A 27,471-nucleotide genomic window follows, 5' to 3' on the forward strand; every position below is an offset into this window, starting at 1 on the left:
TTGTGTTGCCTTCACACAACTCTATTTTAGAAGAGAATATCCTGAGTTGGAAGGAACCCACGAGGATCACCAAAGTTTTACTGCTGACCAGTGTCCCAGCCCCCATACACTCGTGCTAGCCATGTCCAGTTGCCTTGCTCTGGAACATTGCCTCCCTCACACCATCCTGAAGGTATTTTATTTCACTGGGCTTAGACAATAAAGCAATTGTTGTTCTTCACTGTAACCTTGTATTTTTCAGAGCTTAGTCTATTGGGCCAGTCAGGTCATGCTTAGGGCTACAAAATAATCCAGTAAACTAAAAAAGGAAGAGCCCACATCATCATCATACCCCATTTTTGTCACAACCCACTCCTGAGGAAGCTAAAAGTTTAACTCCCCCATCCCACCCTGCTGAGGGCCCCTCAACTCCCCCTTATTTTGAGGCCCTCCAGCCCTCCTTCAAACCCACCCCTCACATTCATATCCAGTGCCACAATCTGCCCTGGGTGCCCAGCAAACCCCACTGTGCCACAACCTCTGCAGCCTTCCCCTTCCTCGCACCGGGGCTAAAACAACTGCCATGCAATTATGAACCCCAACATCTAACCACTGCTTCTGGGACGCCATTTGCTTCTTAAAGCCTCCTGAGGCCAATTCTCAGCCCTTGGGCTCCTGTCAGGAAAATGAGACTATCACCCCCCCTTCTGACAGCAGCACATCTGTGGCTTGTTTCTGTTCAGATGTCACAGCTCTAGCTCTTAGTCCTCACAGAGTGATAAAGCTTTCCCCATGAACTCACACTCTTATAAATTCAACCTGGTTTATTCCAAATATCACATAAATTAAACACATTTCCCATGAATATTGCAAATACACATGAAATGAACACTGCAATTTTTAAAAAAAGTTTTGGCTTTTTTTATGCAACAAGAAGTGCCAATGTGGTTAGAACATGAACTTCTCCTGTATTTACTAGATACAAAAAGGTGCAGATTAATAATTTATATTTATACATATGTACACACTCCATTTCATTTCTAGCTTTAAAACAGTAAAAAATGGTTTCAAGTTTATCTACATTAAACATACTCATTTACATCTGGTCAGAAGCCCCAGATAAGAGTTGATACAATCATTTCACAACTGCAAAATTAAGGCGCTACCAAAATACCAGTTCCACTAGTGTAAAATGTAACAGGAATAGAGTGTACAGCTTTCTATTTATCAATTTAAAAGTGGACTGGAGAACAAGGAAAAAGGAGCAGTAAGAAACATGACAAGTTCTACAGGTTAGAAGTACAAAGAGATCTCGATGACTATCAAATGAACATATTAAAATACAGTAGATAAAAGGCCTCAGTGGCAAACAATTAGTATGCTTCTGAAAGACAAAAAAGGTTAAAATATATATCATTTTGTAGCTTGAAATTTTACAGGTGAACAACAGGTGTAGAGGTAGAGGGATTTTTTTTTCTTTTTGGCCTCTTTACGATGTATAAAGAAGGGCCACATTCACCACAGTGAAAAGACGCATCATATATCCCAGCATCCTTGCTTGGACAGCAAGCAAGAAAAGTGTAATGAGCTAGAAAGGCAACAAATCCTGTCTATCCCTTCCAGGAGCTCAGCTCCAATGCTTCCAACATGTACCTTGGCAACAAGTTACACCTAAGCGCAGACTGGCTGTAATGTGGACATTTCCTCTAGAGAGCAATGAGACAGCTTTTCCTGTGAGGTACTACTGGATGCTGCAGATATTATATGGCAGAGGTGATTTGGTAAAAATGAAAACTGGTACTTTCCCTTAGAAAGCAAGTACCACAGGGCAGTGGTGATTTTATTTATTTATTAAAGCTTTGCTATTTGATCAGCATTCAACGTTTTGGAAGAAATGTCAGCTTTGGGCTGCTAATATGATTATTTGCATCCATACACAGACAATTCCTTTGTTGTTATCATTTATCCAAAACATCAGTCACTGAAATATTCACAAACTGCTTTAAACCTTGACTAAAAAAAAATCCCTCTACAGTTCAGCTTTCTTTTCAATAACAATCACTCCATTAACTATGCGGGCCTTCATGAACACAGTAATGTCACTTCCCATGTAGAATGTCTTTACACACTACAAAATAGCAGTAAACAACCTCTCATTTCATAGGGTTTTCTGTCAGAAGTACCTCAAAAGTAGATACCTTGAAAAAATCACTTTTGGAGAGAAGAATATTAACATTAACATTTACTGAGGCAAAGCCAAGAAGACACTAACTAGCACCTTGATATTTTTTTTCTTAAATGCACTATCTGTAAAATTAAGCACATATAAGATCAGGGACCAGCAATATACAAATACCATCAGCATCCTCTTCCAGCTAAACTAGTAATACTCAAAACTAGGCCAGACACACAAACAAGCAAGATGAGTGAGTCTTGAAGAAATACACAGCATGGAAAGGAATGGGAAGAACAGGAAGCTGAACAGAAAGGATTGCAAGATCAAATACAGTCCATTTTCTGGTCTGAGAATTAGTTTGTGAAATCACCCTTCAGTAGCTCAGCTGACAGTGGGCTGAAGACCTACTGACTTTGACATTTCCTCCCCATGAATACAACAATTCCTTTATACTTCAGCAAATTTCTCTTTATCATCTTCAAATCCTGGAGGAAATGCATTCAACTTGAATTTTGAGTATTTTGGTGGTGGTAGCAGAACTTGCAGAAGGCTACTGTAGAGGTTATGACATCATTGGTTGTACATTATGCACGTCACACTTCAGAGAATATACTTACAAACTACTTAAATAGAAAAGGCGTGTTCAAGGTAGAGGCAGTTACAGTACATTCAGGGTATGTTACAGAAACCATTTGTGGTAGCCATTTGCTGAAAGGAAAAAAAACTGCATTTTTGTTTCCCAGACCACAGAGGTTATAACTACAATACCCAAAGAGAGCAGGTAATATATCCCAATCACCTCATTTTCATGCAGTCTTCTTCCAGAATTCATGTACAAAGTGGAAAAAAAAGTTTAAATACCTCTTCATTGACAAATAAGGAGAAAAGAACTAAAAAAGAAACCAGGCACTTTGACCGTTTAGGTAAGCAGCCACTTCTTACCAGACTTCTGCACATGAACAAGTCTTTACATTGGTCTTGCTATGCTTGCAGCACATGGAGATTCAAGTCAACTTTTTTTCCCTGTTGGTAGTATCAGTTCTAGTTATAGGAAACTATGCCAATTGAATTGGTAACACTGAGTTATTTCATTGGCAGTTGAGCAAATGTTGATCATTTGACTGACAAGTGATCAATTTAATAGCTATCAAAGTTAGATATTAACAAAACAATACATAAAAAAATAATCAAAGAGACAAATGAAGGTTAACACCTGACTGAAGCTTGCATTGAGACTTGCCTTTATAGGTTCGGTTTGTGACTCCTTTCACGGTGTTACTGTGGACTCATTTCCATCACCTACAGTAACTGGTACTAAACTACAATACTTTTGGGTTTGAAACATGTTCAGTAGAGACCACCCCAACGTAATGGGAGGTTGGCATGACACTGCAGGAAGGAGGGAGATGAAAACCTCCCCACCTTTCATCCTCACTGGTTCCACTCGCAGAGCAGGTGTTCAGAACAAACTTCCCTCATACTTGGGGTGAAATCATTATTTCACAGCAGTATTTAGCATACTTTAGGGAGCGGCTTGGTTTGAATTTAGCAGTAAGACCAGCTAGGATTACTTTGGGTTTTCTCTTCAAAGAAACCAAAGTACATCTTTCCAAACATTTTGTATATACTCATTCTGCTACAACACATAAATCACAAAGGAGGGATTACCTAAGGCTACCAAATCGTGTGCTTATTCAGTAGCTATTATTCTTTCAGATAAACATCCTCAGATGCCTTGACTACAAATGGCTTAACCTGTTTTTTCCTCAGATTGTTATTTGCTGAAGAGAAAGAGGGAGGGAGATGTGGGTGTATGACAGACTGCCTTCCAATTCACTAACAGAGAGTACTGCTGCTTATAGTCCTCGTGCATACTTCTGCTAGGCAGCGTAACTCCTCTTCTGTTCACTACCTTCAAGAAAGTCTAGGAAACACCTCTTCAATCCACTGTCCAGTTTCCTCTTCTTACTGAGTGAAAATCCAGATCACATGCAGGCCAATGGCACTACTCTAGTACTTAACTCTCTTGGCTAGAAACATCAACTCTATCAAAGTACTTTGAAGCAATTATCCACATCCAGCAGCTACATTCTAAATGTAGCACAGCTCTGTAGAGGCTCAGTTTTCACCAGGACAACAGGAGAGTTTGCAAGGTTTGGTGAATACCCAGGTAACAAACCGATGTAATAAATGGATGCAGGACGCAGTCAGAAAGGGCTGTTCCTTCTTGAAGGAATCTTTAAAAAATACAAAAAACAACCCCTCCCCCTTTGCCCTCCCCCAGAACAACCTGTCATGAGATGTTTTTTGGTGCCCACTCACAACATAAGTCCATGTTATCTGGGTCTTTTGCGAGTCACAAATATCAATACGCGTCTGATGGCGATCAGACGATCCTTCAGGGAGGTCATAGCCAATATAGCCAGCTGAGCTCTATTTTCCAGAGGCAACACTGCCAAGAGCCACCAGTACCAGGCAGGACCACTGGGGTTGCTCTGCAAAAGGATGGAAAAACACAGTTATGTATTCACCAGCACAGCCCCATGAAGAACATCACCTTCCTTCTCACCTTCTATTTGCTAAGAAAGTCACCACAAAACAAGCAACAACTGAACACTTAATTGCAGGTGTTCTCTTTTATCTGTATACACTATTAAGACTTATCTCTTCAGCTACCAAATTACACAGGTATATTGTTTATCCTGCTTCATGCTGACAGACCAAAACTGGGTAAATAAGAGTCTAGAATGTACAAAACCACAGCAAAAATCTATCAGAAAACAGTCTAGTGTTAAAATTCTGTGTAGAATAAGGCTGCATAAATAAGCAGGTTTTATTACCTGTGGCTCTGATTCTTTTCCTGGCATAGATCCAAAATGATTGAGAATTTGCACTTTCATATTGTCTTTAAGAGAAGTAAACCAGGCAACAGCTTGATCATAAACTGAATCATGAAGGCGGACAAGTTCTTCATATTCTGGTCCTTCAACCTTATTGTTAAAAGAAGGGAGATGGAACAAAACAGGTTTGATACCACGGAGTCCATATGCTTCCCCAGAAGCAAACGAAGCAAAATAATGCAGTGACTACAGCTGTTCAAATGTCCTTATCTAAATCAACTGTGCCTAAGTCTCAGATTTCAAACCTGTGATGCTGGAGTCTTTTTACCCTCGGCTAGGTGTTCTGAAGTGACATTTCTTGGAGCAGTAACTGCCTCACTAGTACCCATTCCTAAATGCTGGCATAACAGAAGAATATGCTCTCTAATCCTGGGACATATTTATCATCTCAAACCCACAACCTCAAGTCCCTGTCACAGAATGACCTCTGGACAGTGGTACATCATCTGGCAAAACAAAACAAACACTACTGCCACCGAGCACAGAGATGGGGGGGCTACAGCACTTAAGAGACCAGCACTGTTTTACAGAAGTGTTAAGGCCATGGTAGGACAGCCAAGGAGAAGGAGGAGGGTAGACACCCAAGCAGGCAGGAAGCAGGGAAAGTGATGCTTTCCCAATACCAGAAACAGCCTCAGAAGAAACACCCTCATTGAAGCAGAGTGTTTTAGTTGCACAGGCCTACTATTAGCTATTAGGGGGGAAAAAAGCATAAGCAAAAACCACTACAAACTGGTGATTTGTGGGGGTTTTTGGGGGGTTTTGATTCTGGATTTTGTTTGGGGATGTTTGTTTTTTTTCCCCTTTAACATGTGCACATTACATAGGTGATTTCACCTATGCTACTCACTCATATACACATCTGATCTAGCTGCTCTGGATGCCCTTCACAATCGAGGAGAAGCAGTTCTAGAGAACAGTTAATCTCATCTTAAATTAAGCATCTAAGAGCATATAAAACAGGTATCTTTGGACTGAGATTTTTCACCATCAGACAGATCATGAATGTAGGGCACTGAACAGACACCAGACACCAGCCTCCAATGTGAGACAAAGTAAATCTCACTCTAATTATGAAGAGGTGGGTCTCTAGCACAATCTATAAACAATGCCTGTATACCTGAGTTGCACCACTCTTCACTGGAGAATTAGAGCAGAGCCCTCACTCTGAGCAGACTGCCTATTCCAGCCTTTCACAGGCAGAGACACCCCCACAAGCTCAACCTTTCGTGCCCTGGGAAACAACTGCATCATCCTGCACAGGTTAGCAAAGCACTGCCAAGGCTTCACAGACTTTCACTTCAACTGCGAGAATGTGCTAGAGCTGCATGACCAAACTGACTTCATCACCTGGCAGGAGATTACTGCTAAGCTCAATGTTAATAGCTACCAATAGCTACCAAGACACGGTCTGAAGATGATCCAGAGAGCATGGCCAAAAATTCAGCCTTCAGCCAACATCCATCACAAACACCTCACTTGATGCAGGTTTGCTAAGAGGACTTGTTTTTAAAAGCTACTCCCCTCTCTGCATTTCTCTGCTCTCAGCCAGCTCTAATGGATCCTTGTACAGGGCATAGTTAACTACATGTCAGTAAGAACTCATTTTAAGAGCAGACTCCCACATTTATTTGAGGACCTGTTCTGTAAATGAGAGCTTGGAGGACATATGAAGTGTGCCAACTGTCCGTTCAGTGCAAGAGAACAGTCAGTTCTCTACCAATAGGAGCATGTGCTTTTAGAAGGCTTTAAATTCTGTACCAGTTTTAAAATGTTACTCTGACCTCACCTACACACCATGACCTCAGCATCCTGAAAGCTACTTTGAGATCCATGAAAGGAGTGTAACACTTTAAGCAGAGATAATTATAAGGGAAGAAAGGAAGAAAGGGAAAGAAGATACAAAGTTTGTTCCATGGTTTTTAAAACAGAGCTTTAGTGTATTTGTAATGATATTGGCTTAAAAATAATGCACAGCTAGCTTGAAATGCAACAAGGAAAGGCTATTTAAGTGAATCCAGCAATACATGGGTATGAATAACTTTGCACCATAGATCACCTTTTTATCTTCAAGATACTCGATGTTTGCTGTGTTATATCCATCTCGCTGGCCATGGCTTAAGACCCTAAAACGACGGACACCAACTGTATCAACAACTGAGCGTCCATCAGGAAAAAACTTTACGTCCCTGATCTCTAATATACAGCCATGATCTGCAAATCTGAAATGACAGAAGGGCATAAAAGCGGAAGTCATCAACAAGCGTTTATAGACATCAGGACAAATACTGGGCCTAATTCACCATTTCTTACTTGAAAGAGGATTCTGCTTTGGTGACAATACATTTCTGCTTATTCACATAAGCCACACAACCCCCACCCTTTCTGCCTTCCCTCAGAGGACCTGGGCAGCAGCATTTTCAGGGCAGGTTTGTGGAGTGGGAGGGTTGGAAAGGGACAGGAAACTAAATGAAACATGTTTCATGCTGAGAGTTGCCAGCTGCTGGTGGCGAATTCATCTGGTTTGCAAAGAAAACTAGATGGGTAAAGATACTGTAAGGAAGTACAGAAACTGAGGAACAAATGCATGGCTGTGAGGGCTATCCCCCTACTCCAAGGTGTAAGCAGAAGACTGCAGGCTTTAGAAGAAAAAGGCTTTCTATATAGCAAGTCATTTCTTGCATTTGTTTCCTTTAAAAAGTCAAACCAAACCCAAAATACCCTCTTCACAAAAGCACGTTTGTATCCATTGTATTTAAAGTAGGCACAGGTTTTAATCACACCCTGGAAACAGGCATGAAATAAACTTTTACTTTATCAAGCTTCCTTAACTCTACCTTTGTGATGCAGTGATTTCACTAGAGAGGCTGATTGCACAATGACTCGTCACCACAATACATTTGCAGGTCTACACCTCAGCCTACTGCTAAGCAGGAGAAAGCACTGTATCTAGTCTCATCTCAAGATACCAAAACCCTGCAGGGTTTGATAAATTCTTTATTAGGGAAATGCTTGTCTTACTAGGGCTTGGCCATTTCTCACAATGGAGTGATGAAGAAATGACTCCTGTCTCTGCTCTTACCATGGGTTTGGGAGGGGCGGGGGGAAGCTCACCACTGTGAACAACTGTTCTCTCCCAGCCAGTGCACAGGAAAAAAATCAGGCAGAGCAGGAGGAGCAGAGCTGCACACAGGTAAGCCCTGGTGCTCTACCAATAGGACTGACTCAAAAAAGCAAGTTTGTTAGTTTATTATAGCAATATTACACTACACACTATTTAAACAGCTACATAACAATTGTTTTTAATTAATGATTTTAGTGACATTCATACTGAACTTAGAAATTAATATAGAAGTGATGATTTTTTCTTTTTTGTTGTTCTTAGAGGAGTTTTTTTGGGTAGACAGTGACCTCAATCAGAGACAAGAAAGCACCTGGAGACAGGCATAAAATGTGCTGACAACATTAAGAGCATATATTCTTTTACCAATTTTAAGTTAAAATGGAGAAATAAAACAGAGGAAGGTAATGAACTAAACATGCTTTGTCACTGTGTTTTTCAAGGGAGGTATGTATTAATGTCTCGGTAGATGAGGCAAAACAAGTTTCCCCACTTCTTGTATTCCCAAGTTGATTTTGCAATTTTGAATAAACAGAAGAACTTCTCTACTTGTGTAAGAAGCTGGACCAGCCTGCCAGGTGTCTGCAGATGAAGGCTTCCTGTGTTTAAGTTATCATGCTCATAAAGTTGAATTATTTTAGTAACTCAAAACACACAGGACATAGAAATCTAACCATACTGTTGCATTTTTAAATACCCTTCATGATGTTATCTAACAAACCAATTACTGTGTTTTGGGGATTGTAACACCTTGGCCCTCTGTATTACCATACCTGACTCCAAGTAAGTTTGGCTGTTCCACAAGCCTGCAGGGATATAAGGAGAGTTATCACTGAAGTAAGTCCTAGGGTAATTCTGTCCTCACTCTCACAAGTATTCACTTCCAGAAAAATGGTGATAGGCCTGAAAGGGACTGTGGAGCATCAGCTACTGCTGGAGTCTGAACTCCACTGAGTGCAGTACTGACAGTGTGCCAAATGGCATTGCTGCACAGCCACAGCTGACAGGAAGCTGCAGCATCTCCTGTATTCTTACTGCTACCTTACTGTCCAGTCTGGGAGAAAAATAAAATATCCCCCCCCCAAAAAAACATGAAGTGGACAAGGAAAGGCTGCCAAGCCTCAGTAATGACTTCCCCCCTCTCAGCTCCAGTGATGATCACATACAAAAGTGCTGCTCCTGAGGATGCCTGTCTAATGTGTTCTTAAAAATTCCCATGTTCGTCACCCATTCTACAGCCTGCATCAGGCCCATCTAACTTCTGAAGTCAGCAACTATTGCATCTCATAAGATGAGATCTCTCAAGACCACCTCATGTTTCTCCCATGAGCATGGTGTCAAAACCCCATTATCTGTGAAATACTTAAACCTGAAGGCTTTCATAGAATCACAGAGTAGCTTTGTGTTGTAAGGGGCCTTTAATCTAGTCAGTCTCTGCATAGGGAGCTGGAAACACATCAGTGTCAGAATTCACAAAAATGAATGAAAGGTATGATGATATAGGAAGACAATGTAAACCCACTCACTGCAGATAGTTTAGACATTGCAACACAGCAGTAAAGACAAACATTCAAATTCAACATTCAGCAGCAAAACAGACTTCTCAGCCAAGGGTATACTTTGTCTCATTAAAACGATACCACTCTTTCAGAAAAGCTATGGGAGGTCTGGATGTTTTGCCTTGGTTTTGTTTTCTTAAACTGAGTAGACAGAGGAGGAACCTCACCCAGACAGTCAGCTTTCACTGGAACAAACAGGCCAGCAAGCTTTCCAAACACGCAGCCAATTAAATGCTATTTTTGGAGCCTGTAGTAGCAGGATGAGTTGCATTCTTGCTATCATCCATCAGGGAGTAATAAAATTACATCTTTGTGTAAAAAGGAATGTTTAAACTTCAAAACTAAGAAGTAAGCAACTTTGGTATTGGTTCACACAGGACTGGAAGGAACCACAGTGGTTTGGGGAGACAAGTACACTGTGCTGCAGTATTCCATTAGCTCACAGCAGCTTCTGCAACAACAGGACATTCTCAGCTCATCTCCTTACCCTTTTAATTCATCAGCTAAGCACATGCCAAACTGCTTGGTACCAGTTTCCATGCATCTTCTTATCATTAGGCGATAACGAGGTTCAAAGACATGGAGTGGACAAGGGATGGTAGGAAAGGCCATGGTACATACGAAGATGGGAACATCTTTATTCAAACTGTAAGAAAATCGTTAAAAAAAAAAATCACTTTTTTTTTCTGAGTGCTGCTATAGTCAGCATATATCCTTAATACAAGGCAAATGGTTTCCTTAGACTCAATCTTTGTAAATGCATATCTCTTCAATGTTTGCCATTTTCACAAGACAATGTTTCAGAACTCTTTTCATTTAATACATTAAGTAAACAATCCCTCTAACCTATTTCCACAGAGGAAAACTGTCAAGAAACAGCCAGTTTCCCGAAGACATGCATACTGATACATCTTGGATACACATGGCAAGATATTGGTGACAGCTTTTCACAGTAACAAAGTACTTAAGGACCAGCCATGTTCAAAGCAAGATGGCAGAGAATCCCAAAACTCACCCATTGATTTTGAAGTAGCCCACTAACCCACTTAATTTTTTTCAGGATTAACTACATGTTTTGTTTTACTTTTTAGGTTACAGTTATAGCACAACATTCACAAGTCACTGACAAAACTGGATCCTTGAACTTCTCCTGACCTGAAGTATAACTCATTTGTAATTTGAATTCTACTCCCAGAAAACCCCCACTGTAACTCCTAAAGCTATTATGTTGTTTCAGAGGAAAAAGCAATTATCTTTATTTTAATAATATTGTTGTGCCTCTCCACCATCCAAGCACATTGTTACTTGTTTATCTGCAACATACACGTCAAAAATACAAACCATCTGGCAGGTTCATTTACAAGTTCATTCCTTTGGTGCATTTCCATTAGGAAATGACTCTTCTTCAGTAATTTAGATTGAAAAATACATTTTTGTAACAGCTGTCAGTAGTATAAAGAGAGCCTACTTTGACAATTCCTTCATTTCTTCCTCATAAACTTTCTTCCTTTCAGATAATTCCTCTGGCAAGTAACGGACTATCAGCTCTTCTGTAAGGACGGTCTTCTTGTAAGTTCTGCTTGCCAGAAACTACAAGGAAGAGTCAACTCTTAAGTCTGATAACAAGAAGACAGGTAACATCTCTTCCTCCCAACCCGTTCTTCCCTGAGGCCAAAGTGCTCCTTAGTTAGGACTGTACCAATACCTCACCCTTTTCAGCCTCCAGGCACCAAAACTTCCACTTCAGCATATGTGGTTCACCCCACTGTCTTTTAACTCTAACCCCATACCCTTTCTGGGCAGAAGTTGTACTACCAGGAAGAAAAGGCAGTCCATCCCCACTTTTGAAAAGATACATTTATCTTTTTCATCTACAGCTGTCAGCTTACTGGCAAGAAGCACGAGTATGGGATACCTTATGTCTGCTGTTGACAAGTGTTGACCAAAGAGCAACCATTCCTCATTCACCAGAGTTTCCACATAAACTGGAAATATGGTATGAACACACCTATGGCTGGGGGTCACTAGGCATGAGCCTGATGGGATACTGGAAGCCTCCATTTCTTCAAGAACCAGCAAACCACTTGTCTACCAATGAATGCCAAATATATCCTTGAGTAAATGAGGTCTGCGCACAGCTTGATGCTGTTGGTACTGTCTTGTTCTGGTTTCACAGAATCATAGAATGGTTTTGGTTAGAAGGCACCTTTTAATGTCATCTTGTCCAACCCCTTCAGTGAGCAGGGACATCTTCAAATGGATCAGGTCGCTCAGAGCCCCCCATCCAACCTGACCTTTAACGTTTCCAGGGATGGAGCATCTACCAGCTCCCTGTGCAACCTCTTCCAGTGTTTCATCACCATTATGGTAAAAAAACTCTTACTTACATCTAATGTCTTCTGATTAAATCAACTCTTTCACTTTAAAAGCATTACCCCTCTACTAAAATGTCTGTCCCTATCTCTTTTATAAAACCCCTTGAAGAACTGTAAGGCTGAGATCAGGTCTCCCCAGAGCATTCTCCTCACCAGGCTGAACAACACAACTCTCTCAGCCTTTCTTCATAGGAGAGGTGTTTCAGCCCCAAACCATCTTCATAGCCCTTCTCTGGACTTGCTCCCCTTTCCTGAGGGCCCTGTAGCTGGATGCAGGACTCCAGGTGGCATCTCACCAGAGAGGGGCAGAATCACCTCCCTCACCCTGCTGGCCTCACTGCTTTGGATGCAGCTCACAAGTAGAGCGCAGAAAGTCGCCACATAGATGCTTTCAGAAGAACACAATTTTGTGCAGTTTTCTTCACTGGGGCAAGGACATACTTACTTCTGACAGCTTTTCCTTGCAGAGCGGGCAAAGTGGATTATGGTCAAGGCAACGCTCAAGGCATTTGAGGCAAAAGGTGTGTCCACAGGGTGTGGTAACAGGTTCGTAGAACAACCTTAACATGAAAACATGGAACAGAAAAGCTAAGCTGCCAACAAAAACAATTCCCAATGTGTGGAGAGGAGTGACTAGTCCTAGCTGTTTCTTTCTTTCCTGCTTTTGTATAAAGCACAGGTGACAGTGTTATCTAAGGATACAAAAAAGGTTTTCATTTTTAGAAGTGGTAAACAATGGAGAACAGCATACATAATGGAGAAAACCACATCTGTAAAGATTCACCAGATGTAAGGTTCAGCAAAAAGGAACAGAGTAATGATTTAGACATTCTCTGGCAGGCTTCTCTTCTTACACCATGAAAACTTTTTTCAGAAGCTAGAGAGGCTTTGTTATGTTAATGCCAGGTCAACACAGTCATACCTCATGCAGAGGGAACACTCAAAGTCTGACGCATCCACCAGAGTTGTTGGTATTTCACTTGAAGTGTCAGTGGTGTTTTCAGGTAAAACATCTCCATCTAAGTAGTCAAGAAGATTATTACAGTAAATATGTAAGCATTACTGCACTTTCCGATGTTCTTTACACTGTTGATTTTTTCACAAAAACCCTGATTTATGTATTTTCTTTTCTGAAGTTTTGTTTCAAACAAACATATTTCCCATCTAAGTTTTAGATTTTTTGGCAGGAGATCTTTTGGAGAGCAGAGGATGATGTCTGTGGCCAGAGGATACACTTTAGAGCCGAATACCCATTATTTGCTTTTCCAAAAATGATTGTGTTGTGGGTTTTTCTAGACTAGTTTTTAAAAGATTCTGCTATTGCTTTCCCACCACCACCCCCACATCAGCCAGACCAGATGTTTTCAAGTACATTAAGTCCAGAATTTAATTTGTTTACACACAGTCAAAATATTTCATCACTGTTTATTATAGATTTCTCAGCAGGGGTAATTTTTCTTACAAATATAAAAAAGCCTACATTTTTCTAGACTAGGCTGTTGTAGAAATCCCAAATTTCAGACAGCTTAAAGTCAAAGGACTACTGGAGTTGCATTAGCTAACACTGCTTTTACTAGCTCAGCAATCTGCAAACAGAGGCTAAACACTTCACTTAAAATTCTGCCCAGATTGATTTTTGGGGGTGGTTTTTATCTCTGGATTAAACTCAGTTTAAGGGTATGCACTTCAAAATTCACAGCAGCATTATTTAGGCTCAAAAGCTATCAGCTCCAGCTTCTGTTGACATTTACACAAGCAAATTCTGCAATTTCTTTTACAATTTGCATCTTCGTGATGAGTTGCAACAGAGTCATGACTGCTGCCTCCACATGTTTTTTATTAACCAAATTCTTGACCATTAAAAAGCTCAGCTTTTTATGTTAAGTTAAAACACTAGGATGCTTTGTTAAAGAGTAATTTATGCTCAGCATCTGGCTTCTCTGAAGCACAGACAGGATAGGTGGTGTATGGCCTACAAAGAAAAACAATGCTATCTTTAACCTACATCTCACATGTTGGCATTTAGTAATTGCAAGAACCTGGCTGTGTTAATTCCGCAAATAGTAACATGGCACTGGGACCTAGCACAGACCAGAAATTAGTGCTTATGGGTAAAACACGATCTCTGGCCTTCCCTGTGAAGATACAGGTGGGTCAGATTTCACAATCTATTTACTGAGTCTGCAGTTCAGAGGCAAGTACAGGGTTTTTTCCTCCACAGCAACGTGATCAGAAACTGGCCATCTATTGATCTTTTGCAGAGCAGACAGTTGTACTTGCAGACCTGTAACATTTTGAGGCAGAAGTAAAACTCGTCAAGATGTGGGGTTTTTTTTTTTAATTTAAGGGGAAAAATTCACACCAGTACAGCAGCATTTTCGAAGTCTATGTTAACCAATAATTACACGACTCAGTGAAGTATTGCCTTCAGCATTTTTAGCCCTGAGTAGTAAAGCCACTCTGGAGGTCTTTGTTAGAAGCTTGAAAAGCATACAAATTGTAAGCACAGCTATCAAGTAACAGAAAACTTGGGGGCAGGGGCTTGTTACCCTTTAAAAGGCTTCTTTGTTTGCTTGGAAAATTTCATGTTAAGTTGCATGTGACCGTTTCTAATGCCAGTTAAAGATTAGTTTCCAGGCTTACTTCATCTTTCAATCATATAGAAAGACAAGGAAGTTCAACTATAGCTGAGATCCAGAAAATGGAAACTGTGGCACTAGCAACTCGAAGACTAAACTGTGAGTGGATTACACACACGTTACAGTGGAAATGGCCCGTCTGAGAAAGAAAAACACAGTTTTCATTCAATGAACTTAAACTGCTCTGGAATAAGGTAAATAGGTTGTTAGAGCAGAAACAGACACACCAGAGTACAAAATATTATGCCAATTCCTGTAGGGAATGTTTTATTGACACCTATAAAAAGGGAGGAGTAAAAAAGTTTACAGTTTTTCAGTATGTGAAAGAGAAATCACTTTTCTAAGCCACAACACAAACCTTTTTTAAGAATCTTATTGGGGACATCCAAGCTCTGCAAATCCCTCATGTCACTGGACAGCTTTCTTTTTAAGCCAACCCCAGGTAAACTGGAGAGAATAGCTCCCAAAGACTTCTTGTTGTCTTCAAAGTAGAGATCCAGAACATGATGCGTAACAGAAGAATCAGTGCTTCTGAATACATCGGATTCTTGGGACGGGGTTTTTGTTAACCTGAACATAGTATCCTAAAAAAATAAGAACAGTTACATACAGCATGAGACAATTTTGTTCTGCTTTTACCTATTAGTTTTATCAGCAATAGATCAATGTTCCCACAATGAGCCTAGCAATGAAGAAAGGTCTGTATCAAAGGTCACTTCCCAGTTGCATGAAGCTCTCCCTACAGCGCCTGTCTCTAGAAATTATGTTCCTGTCATACCAGATCTTCAGTGGAAAAAACCCACAACTACAACTGACCCCCACGTGAAGGCATCACATTGTTTTCTGAACAAAAAGGTTCGCTCTCTTATTCTTCTGAGGAAGTACATCCCAATAAGAGATCCAACAGCAATGGAAAGAACAGGCTTACCATGAAAGTAAGTGCCTACATGGGTGCAGACAATGTCACACAGATCAGAAAGATCCATGTGCTACTTTTGGTATTTTTATGTTGAACACTTTTTGCTTTACCTTTGAGGACCCAGCAACAGAGTTATCTTCCACAGCTGACTGTGTGTTTATGCTACTCAGAAACGCAGGTTTCAATCTTGTATGGGATGTTCGACTAGAGAAAGGTGCTGTTAGACTATCATGCACATTTTCAAAGGCTGGGAAAAACATCTCACACATTATCTAGTTAATTAGGAGAGAAAAAAAAAAAGAAAAAGTAATAATTACAACATAGATATTTATGTTCGTGTGAACACAGATACACAAACTTCACGGTTTCTAGATGCAAAGAAGCTTGCAACATCCAGGACATCCTGCATTCCCCAGTGCCCATGGGAAACCTGGATGGCAGTCCCCACCACAGTCACATTCCAAGGTGCTCTTCTGGTGCCCTCCTCCCTTACCAAAGGCTTCTGCTCCCCAAGAGCATCCAGGGCAGCAGTCTGTTGCATCGTTCTCCTGACCTACCCATCTCCATTTTGACACTCAGACCCTGCCTCCAGAAGTCTTTAGACCATGGTCTTCCATCAAAACCAGTTAACAGAGATGTGTTTAAACACTCCTTGTGCTCTTCACCCATCTCCTCCATCCTCAAGCAGATTTAACCCCTAGCTTAAAGCTGTGTAGAGTCTGTTGCCCCTCTCACCAGTCCCCACCAAGCATCTTGCCAAATCCTCGTTTCATTTTTATAAAAAGCTGCCCGTATGGATGGTCACAGAGAACCTGATGATGGGCTGTTAGCACTTAATGTGTCTAACTTCCCATAAGGGACAAAATGCTACGAAGACTGCAGGATTTTTCCAGGACAGGGCAGCACACAGTCTCCTCTTCTCAGTCCTCTGCCACTTCCCACATGAAAGTAACTTTCTGATGGGTACTAAAATTAGCAACCTCAAGCCTACACAGTGGAATTCACAAATATATAATCCCTCTGGTTGAGGCATCAACTAAACCCAAGAGGTGCCTCACATAGCATAATGCTAAAAAGGGTTATTGGAGCATCTACTGAATCAAAACTATCCTTTGGGTGTTTACTATCACCTGAAATACCATTAATTTTACTTGGCTGTGGGATTAAAAGCAGCACAATGGCCAAGTAGCCAGTAAATATATTTTATACCTTTTGGGCTTCTTTCTTCATTGAGCTCCATTCAGGATTTAAGGCAACACAATAAAGAAACTCCTTCAATGCTTCCTCAGTCCTTTCCAATCCAGAAAGAGCTTTTGCTTTCACATAATGGCCCTGTTCACACAAAGGAAATGTACAAATCTAGAGATCATTTCTGAAGTGGCAGCAAGACACCAGAAAACAAACCTGGAAGTTCACAGCATTCTGCAGGTGAAGAACAAGATGCTTTTTGGGTAACAACCTCTTTGATACATGTGACTGAAAGAAATTCAGTCCCTTCTGGTGCAAAAAGATTACCCAGGAGCCCTCTGCTGCATTATCCCTTGCCAAAGGCATTGCTCATTTCCTGAGAGAAGAGCTGGGAATGAAGAGGGGTATTTGTCTCCCCAGGGACAAAGTCTACTACACATCCCACTGTGCTTGGATACATCAGAGAACAGTTTCACATACCAGGACAAACTTAAAAAGTAATGCAGCTGCACAGAAAAGGCAATGGGACAAGGCAGCCTGGAAGTGGCAGCTCAGAGAGTTCAGGATAGTCACTTCTCCTGGGTGTCTTACTAGGATAGTAAAATTATCTACAGAGACAATTTTTCACCTGTTTTATTTGGCCCAAAAACATAATGAATTTAGGGCAAGTTACCAATGCTTAACCTGAAGCATTTTAACCCACCCTACCTCTCCCATGTTCCGGACTCACACATCCACAGCCAACAGGTACGGGTAGCCAGCTTGGGAATAAATCCTATTTTACTTGTTACTAGTAGCAAGAGAGGAACACCTCGCCTCTGAACTTTCCTGCAGATATCAAACTACAGTTCTAATCTGACTATGGAAATTAGCTCCTTCACAATGAAAAGAAACTTAAGAGTGCATTTAAACATTTCCCTCTTGCTTATTAGACAGAAGTGTGCTCTACAAGCACCACCTCTGACCCAAGAGAACACCTCTAGCCTGTACTGAAAGTACAGCTTCATTCATCTAAGAGACTGGCTAGATAAGCAGATCCACTTTTCGTCCTTTGTAATAATGATGAAAGATCTGGTATCACATAATCTTCCTGAGCAGCTAACTCCCTCATTCTTTCAATACTGCTGTCCAAGCTGAGACCTGTTAAGATCTTTACCATTCCACTGGAATTGGAAGAAGGAGGCTCATGCCAAAAGCAAGTAGCAGGCACTGCATAGGACAGGTTAATTAACAAAATTACCATTTGGTGACCTGTACAAGAAATCTCAGTACACATCGATTCTCTCCAGGCGAGATACATTTTTCTTTTCCTCAATGAGGTAAGAAGAGAGATAGCATGAGGCCTGACCCTGACCTTCTTACCTGGATGCTTGCACAGCCTCCATAAAACCTTTTACACACATGCCATCAGTGTCAGCATTACTTCACTGCACTGGGAAGCCTACAAGCTTGTTTGGACTCGTCCTTCAGAGCTGTAAGAGCAATGTCCTTATCCGACCTGCAAGAGAGGACTGAGCTGGGCTGTCCACAGACAAAGTACCTAAAGATCCAACACCAGGACTTAGGCCTAGGGACTAGAGAACCCTGTACTTCAGAGACTACTGCTGCCACCTTCCCTTTCCTATTTTCACATACCCCTGCCAAGCATCAAACCTGAAACTTGAAAGGGAGATCCAAGCAGGACCATGTGCAGCAGGCAGGAGGGCACCACTGTCTACCCTCCATATAAAAACACAACTGGAAAACACTCCCTGCCTTACAGAGTCTAAGGACCTGGTTTTCATAGCAACTGAAAAGAAACCAACTTATCTACAGCTCCAATAACTACAGCATATCAAGGAGTTTCACCAGTAACTCAGCAAGCTATTACATCTGTTATCAATATGCCAAAAGATACCAGTTAGGTGAACACTTGCATCCTAGGAGCTACTCCCAGAATTAAGTCTAATTTTATGTTGGGTTTGTTTTTTTTAACTACACAGCAAACGTTTGAGCTAATCTCTGCCACTGGATGAGATGCTGCAATACACAAAACAAAGCAGATGCCCAGAACTCCTGGGGAACATGGATTCTGGGTCAGCACAGCTTATGTTGATGTCCTCACAAACATGAAAGCACAAGTGAAGTACGTCTGAGACACTGCTGGTTACGCCATGATGACAAATTTCATTTTCAATTAATATTCTTCAGAGATGTGATTAATGAAACCTTTGTCCGCCTACGACTGACACACATCACATTTCCATGGATTCAGGCAAACAGAAGACATTTCAAGAAAACATCTGAACGTGCGTAATTCATTTTTCTCCCTCTGCACAGAAACCCAGCCAGCGTCACCCGAGGTGGGATTCCTGACTTCATGAGAAATTATCCGAGATAGAGAAGCAAACTGGATGCAGGGGAAGATTATTAACTGCCTTCCAACATGAAAGGTTTTAATGGGTGACAAGACAGATAGCCTTCAGAGACAATTCCCTAACTTGTCAGAGACTCGGTGTTGCAGACAGCACCTCTCTGCTTGCCCTGCATCATCCCTAACTGGGAATGGAGCACTAGATGCACAGCCCTGCTTGCTGAGGCAGAAGGTCAAGGCATTTATGCAACACCTCCTTAGTCTCCTTAGTCTCTGCCTAAAATCCTTCCACAATTCCCCATGCTATGCTCTCCCCAGAAAGCACGCAGAGGCTTTATCTGCTCAAACCTGTGTTGCAGTTTTGCTACTGATAGGAGAAGGACTGACTGCAGGTGTAATCCTAAGTGGGGTGAACTGTTGGACACCCAGTCCAGCTTCAGGCAACCAGTGGTAATGATGGGCACCATGTGTTTCTTCCATTTCTCTCTCCTAACATCATTCCTGATACTTGCTTCAAACTGCCCACTGCTCCTTGTAGCACCTCCTTTGGTTATGAAAAAAATTGCAACCCCTCTATGAAACACCATGACACAGGTAGACATCACAGATATGATATTTTAGGATTAAAGAGGGAAAGAAAATAATCCTGAAATAGAGTCTGGGTTGCTCCTCAAAAAAACACACTGGCCAGCAGGCTGTCAAAGCCACCCATTTCCATGGGACACATCATCCCAGAGAGACCTGCAGGGCCATCCTGGGCTGCCAGAGCCTTATGAACTGATTCTGCTGCCAAGCTGCAGCACAAACTGTAACAGATAAAAGGCACCAGCATGAACAAAACCACATCACCAGCAGCCCACCACCAAAATCCCACCAGCTGGAGAGATTCTGAGGACCTTCCAGACTTGTTCTTTGAAGAACTTAGACATTTTTGGCCCTGTTAATGCCCCGATGTTCTTCCAACAACAGCCCCAGCAGCACCGTCCCCAGCACAGAGAGAAGCCCTGAGAAGAAGCAGTTTTCATTTTGGTCTTTACAAGAGGCAAGCACCGTACCGCAGGCCAGTGGGGCTTGTTTCGGCAGAGGATGTCCGCGTCGTGAAGAGCTTGCTGGTAGTTTTTCATCAACGTACAGAGTTCTGCCCGCTGTGCTATTAATGAACACTTGCAAGGAGCTGGAAAACAAAAACAGTTGCAAGGAACTTCATTAAAAGAAGTACCAGGACATGTTAAATATAGTAACCTCATATGCAGCCACCATAACCAAAAAAATCACTACTTCACACCCATTACATTTATACTCTCCTGTAATGGAAAAAGAGGCAATTCCTTCATTCTTTCCTGCTTAAAATATATTCTTCTCACCCTGAAGCAATCTCTGTGTTTTATCTAGCAGGACATATTTCATATTCACAAAGAGGATGCCACTGCTCTTCTCCTCATCTTGCTTACAGGACACTTTAGAAAGCAAAAAGAAAAAAGCTGCAAGTGTTTCTACCCTCAGCGTGGAGGAAGAAATCACCAATGCAGGACTTCAGCTAAAGTGTTCCTGGAAGCCATTAAATAACAAAAATGCACGCAGCCTTTGCACTTCATATCCGCTTGCCTTCCCAAAGGCAAGCAAACCTCTCATGATCATACACCTTGCCTCCACAAATTCATGAATCATTCAGTTCACACAGATTATGAACTTCCCAGACATTATTATTCTGTCCTTTCCTAAGGTCTCTGGAACACATTTTAATTTCACAGAACCACAGAAAAACTGGCTGATCCATGTTCAGCCTGTCCACCAGGACCCCCAGCTCTCTTCGCAGATCTGCTGTCTAGTCCAGCCCATCCTGTTGCACAGGGTTGTTGTGTCCCAGCTGCACCTGCCTTTGCAAAAGTAGGCAAGGCTGGTCAGCCCATGCCCCAGGTTGTTGGTTTGAATGGCAGCCCTGCCCTCCAGCACATGAATCACTTCTTCCTCTCCCAGTCTTGTGCCACAGACAAACTTGCTGACAGCATGCTCTTCCCTGTGATGGAAGGTGTTAATAAGGTGCTGAACTGCGTCAACCCCATTACCAACACCTGGGCAACACCACTGGCAGCCATCCGCCCAGCACGTCTCAAGCCATTAGGCACCACCTCATGCCCCTAATGGTCCAGTCAATTCTCCACCTCCCTGCCACAACTTCCCCAGCTCAGCAAGGACACTGCAGCAGGCTGCGGCAGCATCCTTGCAAAACACACACTAAGTCCCAAATAATGCTCTGCTTTTGTTCACTAGAACAGTTATGTTATTTTAGGTGATGAGATTTATGAGAGATTCACTCTTGGTCACTGTTGACCTTCATGTACTGGGAGAGGCCTCCGGAAGGCTGGAAGGTGGCTGCTTGCAGCTAAGTGCAGTAATCCTTTCCCAAATGTGAGCTGGTTAAAACTGTCAGAACTGGTAATAAACTTTACACAAGCTCTAAGGTGTGCTGAGACACAGTATCACATTTCTGCAAATTTTAACTTCACATCCAAACTAGCTCTCCCAAGGCTTTTCCACCAAGTGTCACCTTATGCATGTTCACACACAGGGCTCCTGTCTCCATACCTCTCCTGCTCTCTTCAGCCTGATTTGGCTTCACTGTTTGGATCTCACTTCAGCACCAGCATCCTAAACATGCCCTCGGTAAGAACACATTGCCCATACACAGCCCAGGTACAAACACATCTGCATGGACACAGAGTGAGTACAACTGCTGCAGGTGCCACCACTTATTAAATTCAAGCACCTACCAGGAGGGATGGCCCAACACCACATCCCCCTCACACCTCCCCCCCCTTGGGCTGATGCTCCTGCTTGTGCGGCAAACCAGGCTCATGTGCTTGCACTGGGAACCAGAGCAAAGAATCAATTGACTGAAAGTTAATTCAATAGCTGTGGCTGTTGTTGAGGAGGACATAAAAGCCACACTAGTCGTAATCCATAGTCAAAAAAGGTAGAAAGATTTTTTATTTTCTCTACTGCTATTCTTATACCTGTTCACAATGGCTGTGGCCTAATTTAAGATTGGCTGCTTAGCAAACAATGACAAGGCTGTCTAACAATGACCATTCAGGCAGTAAACAATCAGCTATACAAGTAAAAGTATAGTTGCTACATATTATCCACAAGTTCTTCCTTGTACACTCTCAATGTCCCACAAGAAGAACATCCTCCCCTTGTGTCCAGAACATCTTCTCTTATTGGTATCTTCTTAGCCTTCTCTGTGAGTTTTACTAAAGCTGCAGAATTTCACTGTAATATTCTCACAAGTAAATTCTGACTCTGTGAGAATTTCAGTCCAGCTATCAATCTCATCAAATAGCAACAAATAAATAGAAAGGTTTAAGAGGATCGGTTTCCCCTTGGCTAGTTCACTGTACAGCCACGCAAACTTGAGTGCCAGGACACTGGATGAGAAGGAAAGAAGCAGCAAGGAGTGTTGCCTTTTTTGGCTGTAGCGTGGACTGACGACAGATATACTAACTGCAGAACAACAGATCTGGGCTGATGCTTCCCCACTGGTCTCAGACAGTGACAGCTAGAGACTACACTTAAAGAGCTCTAAAAAAGCTCACATGTTAATAAGGTGCTGGGGTTCTGTGCTGTTTTTTGCTTGTGTGGTTTTGTCATGGTTTGTTGAGGGGTTTTTTTAACTACTACACGTGCAGACTGCTGCATGGAGTGACCCACATTTCTACCTAATAGTTTTTTAAAAGACGGCAAGTAAAATAAAATCGAAAGCAATTAATCTAAGATCTCCAAGCAAGTTTTTTTTCTTTTAGCAGATGCTCAAATATGAAACTATTTAGTTTAGCTGCATTTGAACAGTAAGTAATGCATACTTTGTATTTCCATCTTTGTCTGCTCTAGGGTATCCAGGTTCAGGGTATGCAGAGGGAGGTAGAAGCAGCAAGAAGTTAGGTACCACAACAGAAAGCAGGGTGTGGGGTGGGGAGGTATTTCTGGCACCATAGGGAAAGGAAGCAGTATGAGATTAGGGGGCAAAGCAAGTCAGCTTGCTGCTTCTGTTCACTACTGCACATTTTAACCACACTGATGCTTTCCAGCACTCTTCAGAATGGTTCGTACATCCAACAAACCCAGAGAGAGAACAGCTTCATCAGCTCCTTTTCAGGAACTTGTCTTCAGTGCAAACGTTTTAAGCAAAAAAAAGCCATCGCAGAGCACAACACTGTGGCAAAGGCTGCAGATCCTCCTGAAGCACAGTCCAAAGGGTCTCACAATATGAAAAGAAAATAAGCCAACATGGAGGCAAGCCAGAAAAAGCTACATGTACTCAGGGCTCATACCTCTCCTTCACTGAGACTCAGAAAGCATAAGGTGTGGCCGGCCCATCTTAATGAGTAACTGGCAAGGAATGTTTAGTTAACTGAGAGAAAGGATAAAAAACCCCAACAAACCAAACAGCTTTGCTAAAGAGAACAGCATTTATGAGGCCATACTGTAACAGGTCTTCTACAGGGAGATGAAGTATCTAGACTAGATGCCATAGCTAGAGTGGTGCCCAGCCACCTCCATTCAGGCTCACCTCCCTCACAGAGCAAGCAGTGCAGCCTGAAATCTTACTGGCTCTACACCCAACCAATGCATTCCTAATTCCCAGCCTCCTGCTATCAGCAGGACTGTCCCAGGAGGGTCCACGTCTCATCAGGGCAAAGCTAGATGGACTGAAACCTCATTCTTTGTCAGTGGAACTGAGGCATCAGCTGGCTGACTCCAACTCAGGGTGCACGTGGAAGTGGGACGAAAAAGTGAATATCCAGCTGCAGCCTAAATAACTACAGTGTTTCTTGTAAGCGCCATGATATCGAGTTATTCCATGCCACAGTAAATGCTGTGATGAAAATAATTAGTCACAGAAGGTGGCAAGAGAGGCCTTGAGGGTGTACAGAGTTTGTGAATACTGCTAGATGCCAGTATACAAGGATGCCAGTGTTCAAGGCCAGGCTGGACAATGCCTCGAGCCCCCCAACCCAGTGGTCTAGCGGAAAGTGTCCTGGCCCATGGCAGGTGGGTTGGGACTAGATGATCTTTAAGGTCCCTTTCAACTCTGTAACATTTTGACTCTACAGTATTTGCAATTAAAAAAAAAAAAAAACAACCCAAAAAACAAACCCTAAGAAACAATCCCAAAAGAAAAAACTGCACAATAGTAGTCAAAAGTTTGTTTTAAAATAAGGCACTCATTCTCTCTTCTGGAGATAAAGAGCAGGGGGAAAAAAGATTTCTTTTATGAAATGACTTATTATTTCAGGCCAAATTAAAAAAGAAAAGTGTAGAAAATTTTACTGTTTCCACAACACCAGCAGATGGCATTTTGTGAATCCAACTCCTCCTGGGAATCCACAGCTGCACAGCAAAATTTATGTCCTTGTCACCATCAGGGACGCAGTACTGAGGCTCCCAGGATCTGCAGCTCCAGGCAGCTGGGACACAGAGACTTCCTCCAAGACACAAGTCCTGGAAGTCTTCCCAAGCATCTCCCTTCCCCCCAGCCATAATCTCACTGTACCAGACAAATCCTGGCCCATACAGGGCCCAGAACAGACATATGTTTGGGTCTTTGCCTCCTGGACCCTCCTTTGGACCACCAAATATTGCCTATTCTGAGTGTGGTTGTCAACTTGGATTTCTCCAAAATCAATAATTTTCCTCTCACACCACCTTTGTGCTCATCTGCATGTTTGTTACGCTGTGCTTTTACTTATGCAGAAGCTAACACCCAAAATTACTTTTCCAGATATGCCCAAGTATTCAAGCTTTTAAAAAAACTATTCTGTTGAGTTTGGAAGGTTGGTAGGACAACAGGGCTCCACAAAATTTCCTTGTGCCAGGAAGGCAGTTAGAGCAATTATGAGAATTTGCCCAACTGAGCGCAGATGATGATAGAAGTTTTACTGTAATAAACTACACTGCCATTTCTTCCAGGAACTCAGAACAGAAAGAACAAGCTTAAAGTTGCTAGAACTCTCTAATTCTCCTTAGCTAACAATTCTTTGTAGAAAATCGCATCTTATTCGCACATATCTCAATACTAAGCACATTTCCTTGAAGGCATGAGCAGAACTGAAACAGTGTCATCACAAACACCTTTCAGTCTTGCTTTTAAGAGTCAGCCTGCACAGTATTTCAGCAGAAACTTCTCTCACATTTTAAAGAAACTTCTGCCCTGGAAAGAGAAAGAAATTTGGCTTGTTTTGCTACATTATGCATTTAGTTCTGAACAATCCAGTACTGAAAGCCTTTTAATAAGCTTGAAAAATAATATGAAGCATGTATCTTCATTTCAGTGAGAAATTAGCAAGTTCTAGTAAATAACTGAATAGCAAATTAGCTTTTCTCCTCCAAACTTCATGTAAGCATGACAAGTCCACACACAGAAAATGGAGGCGCAGAATGTTTGGTAGGGGAAAAGGGGGTGGCAAAGAGAAAGGGGCAGTTTAGATAAAATAATTAGCAGAAGTAATAAAGACATTCAAGACATTAAAATAAAACTTCATTTCACAGCAAAGATGGAAACCAGGGTCAGCTTCCCAAACCTGATTATGGAGGGCAATGAACATGACCACATACCTGCAATCAGCAAACCCATGTTTTCTAAATCATCAGTCTACCTTAACTGGATTAACAGCTGGACTTTAAAAAGTATACATACTTTCTGAATATTATGGCTTTTCTTCCTTGCATTTACATCACCGGCATCTTCCTGAAGTGATCAAAGACCCCAGAGAAAACATGCAAGAGCTTTTAGCGCACAGAGAATGCAATAAAAGATGGCTCTTCCTCCAGAAATCTACTTGTGCAACCAAGCACCCTTCCACTGCACTTACAAGGCAGGCACTTGTGAACAGTACTCTGCAGGCAAATGTAACACCCATTTCCCCTGGGGGACCAAGGGATCAACACTGGCAGACAGTAGTGTATGGCCTTAGGAACTCTTGAAATAGGCTGTGGTGAGGATGAGGAGCTCAGGGCACCACCATCCTCCACTTGGAGCCTGTGCCACCAATTTTTAGGAAGATGTAATTTTAAGATTGAACTCATTTCTTTCCAGCCTCTGTATTTTGCTGTCCAAAAGCCCAGGCTTAAGAACACAGATCTTGCAGTGTGCTGAACAAAATGCTTTAGATTCTAAGCAGTTTTATTTCAGGCTCAGTAAGTCCTCAGCTAGGAAGCTCCGTATGTTATTTAAAGCTGGACTGTCATCACTGCTAAGCACAGCTAATCACTATACCCACCATTACTCAGGAGAAACACTGTGAGGGAAGTTGTATGCTACCCAGAAGAGCTGCTACAGATGATGCAGCTAACTTTGCACCCTCGCTTTTGTGCTGTACCTTTGGCCTCATGAGGCAGAAGCATGCCAGACCAATTACATTAATGTACAGTTTAGTCTGCATGCCCACAACTCCAAAGCCAATGATAACCTTCTTCCCAAACCCGTAAGTCATGAATTGCAGCAGAAAAGTCCCAAATTCAAGAATGTCCCAGCACAGAGTTAAGTGTAATATATTAGACCATTGCTCCCTCCTATGCAAATCCCAATCTTTCAACACTCTGCTAGATGTCTGCTACTCTTTCCAGGTAATATAGCATGAAGCAACACTCCCTCCCAGTATTTTCAGTTCCCATTCTACCCTTTGGACATTTGGGCTGCTTCACGTGATGTACCCCAAGTCCATCTATGGCCTCTTGGCACTAGTATAATAAAAGCAGTAAGTACACAAATATGACTCATTTTTCAATGCTTACTAATTCACCCAGGACTTAGTTCAAGGCTGGGAAAGGTTTCCTACCAAGCCTCAGTCAGAATGGAATTATCCTCTCACACAGCAGGTACAGAGACTGCCTCAAATCAAGATATCTACAGATCGAAGTATGATATAACAAACAAGATTCAAAATCAAAACCAAGAACCTCAAGGGGTCAACCCCCTGCCAGATGTCCAAAGCACCCAAGGAAAAGTTCTGACCCGCCCAAAGAAACAGGGACCTATGCTAGGTGCACAAGAACCTGCGACTGCAAGGAGACTCCAAAGACACCACTGTAATTCGCAGACAGGCAGGGCCAGCCAAGTAGGTCTCCCACGATCACAGTTTAACAAGATAAATTTACAGCCAGATATTCTATCATAAAACTACTGTCACCAGCGACAACCTAGTTGCCTTCTTTGACATGATTAGTACATAAGCTACATTTCTACAAGTTACCCTTCAGGTC

General features: G+C 42.0%; 1 protein-coding gene across 3 annotated transcripts in view; it reads right to left on the reverse strand.

The window, feature by feature from the left end:
• Positions 1 to 788: 788 nt before the first annotated feature.
• Positions 789 to 27,471, reverse strand: part of LONRF2 (LON peptidase N-terminal domain and ring finger 2) — a 35,399-nt gene continuing 8,716 nt past the window's right edge. Inside the window, exons 2-13 of one of the 3 annotated variants that reach the window (XM_039548673.1) lie at positions 20,265 to 20,383; positions 16,878 to 17,000; positions 15,779 to 15,940; positions 15,108 to 15,333; positions 13,033 to 13,129; positions 12,556 to 12,670; positions 11,204 to 11,325; positions 10,223 to 10,381; positions 7,115 to 7,277; positions 4,996 to 5,145; positions 4,446 to 4,650; positions 789 to 4,415 (exon numbers count right to left, since the gene is read on the reverse strand). In XM_039548673.1, the coding sequence (XP_039404607.1) occupies positions 4,492 to 4,650; positions 4,996 to 5,145; positions 7,115 to 7,277; positions 10,223 to 10,381; positions 11,204 to 11,325; positions 12,556 to 12,670; positions 13,033 to 13,129; positions 15,108 to 15,333; positions 15,779 to 15,940; positions 16,878 to 17,000; positions 20,265 to 20,383 (1,595 nt within the window). In that variant the 3' untranslated portion in view covers positions 789 to 4,415; positions 4,446 to 4,491. Of the gene's footprint in view, positions 4,651 to 4,995; positions 5,146 to 7,114; positions 7,278 to 10,222; positions 10,382 to 11,203; positions 11,326 to 12,555; positions 12,671 to 13,032; positions 13,130 to 15,107; positions 15,334 to 15,778; positions 15,941 to 16,877; positions 17,001 to 20,264; positions 20,384 to 27,471 lie in introns of all 3 variants that reach the window. The other 2 variants (XM_039548670.1, XR_005601410.1) reach the window with 2 other exon arrangements.

Source organism: Corvus cornix, chromosome 1 (assembly GCF_000738735.6).
Source record: "Corvus cornix cornix isolate S_Up_H32 chromosome 1, ASM73873v5, whole genome shotgun sequence".
In the NCBI taxonomy this organism is placed as follows: Eukaryota; Metazoa; Chordata; class Aves; order Passeriformes; family Corvidae; genus Corvus; species Corvus cornix.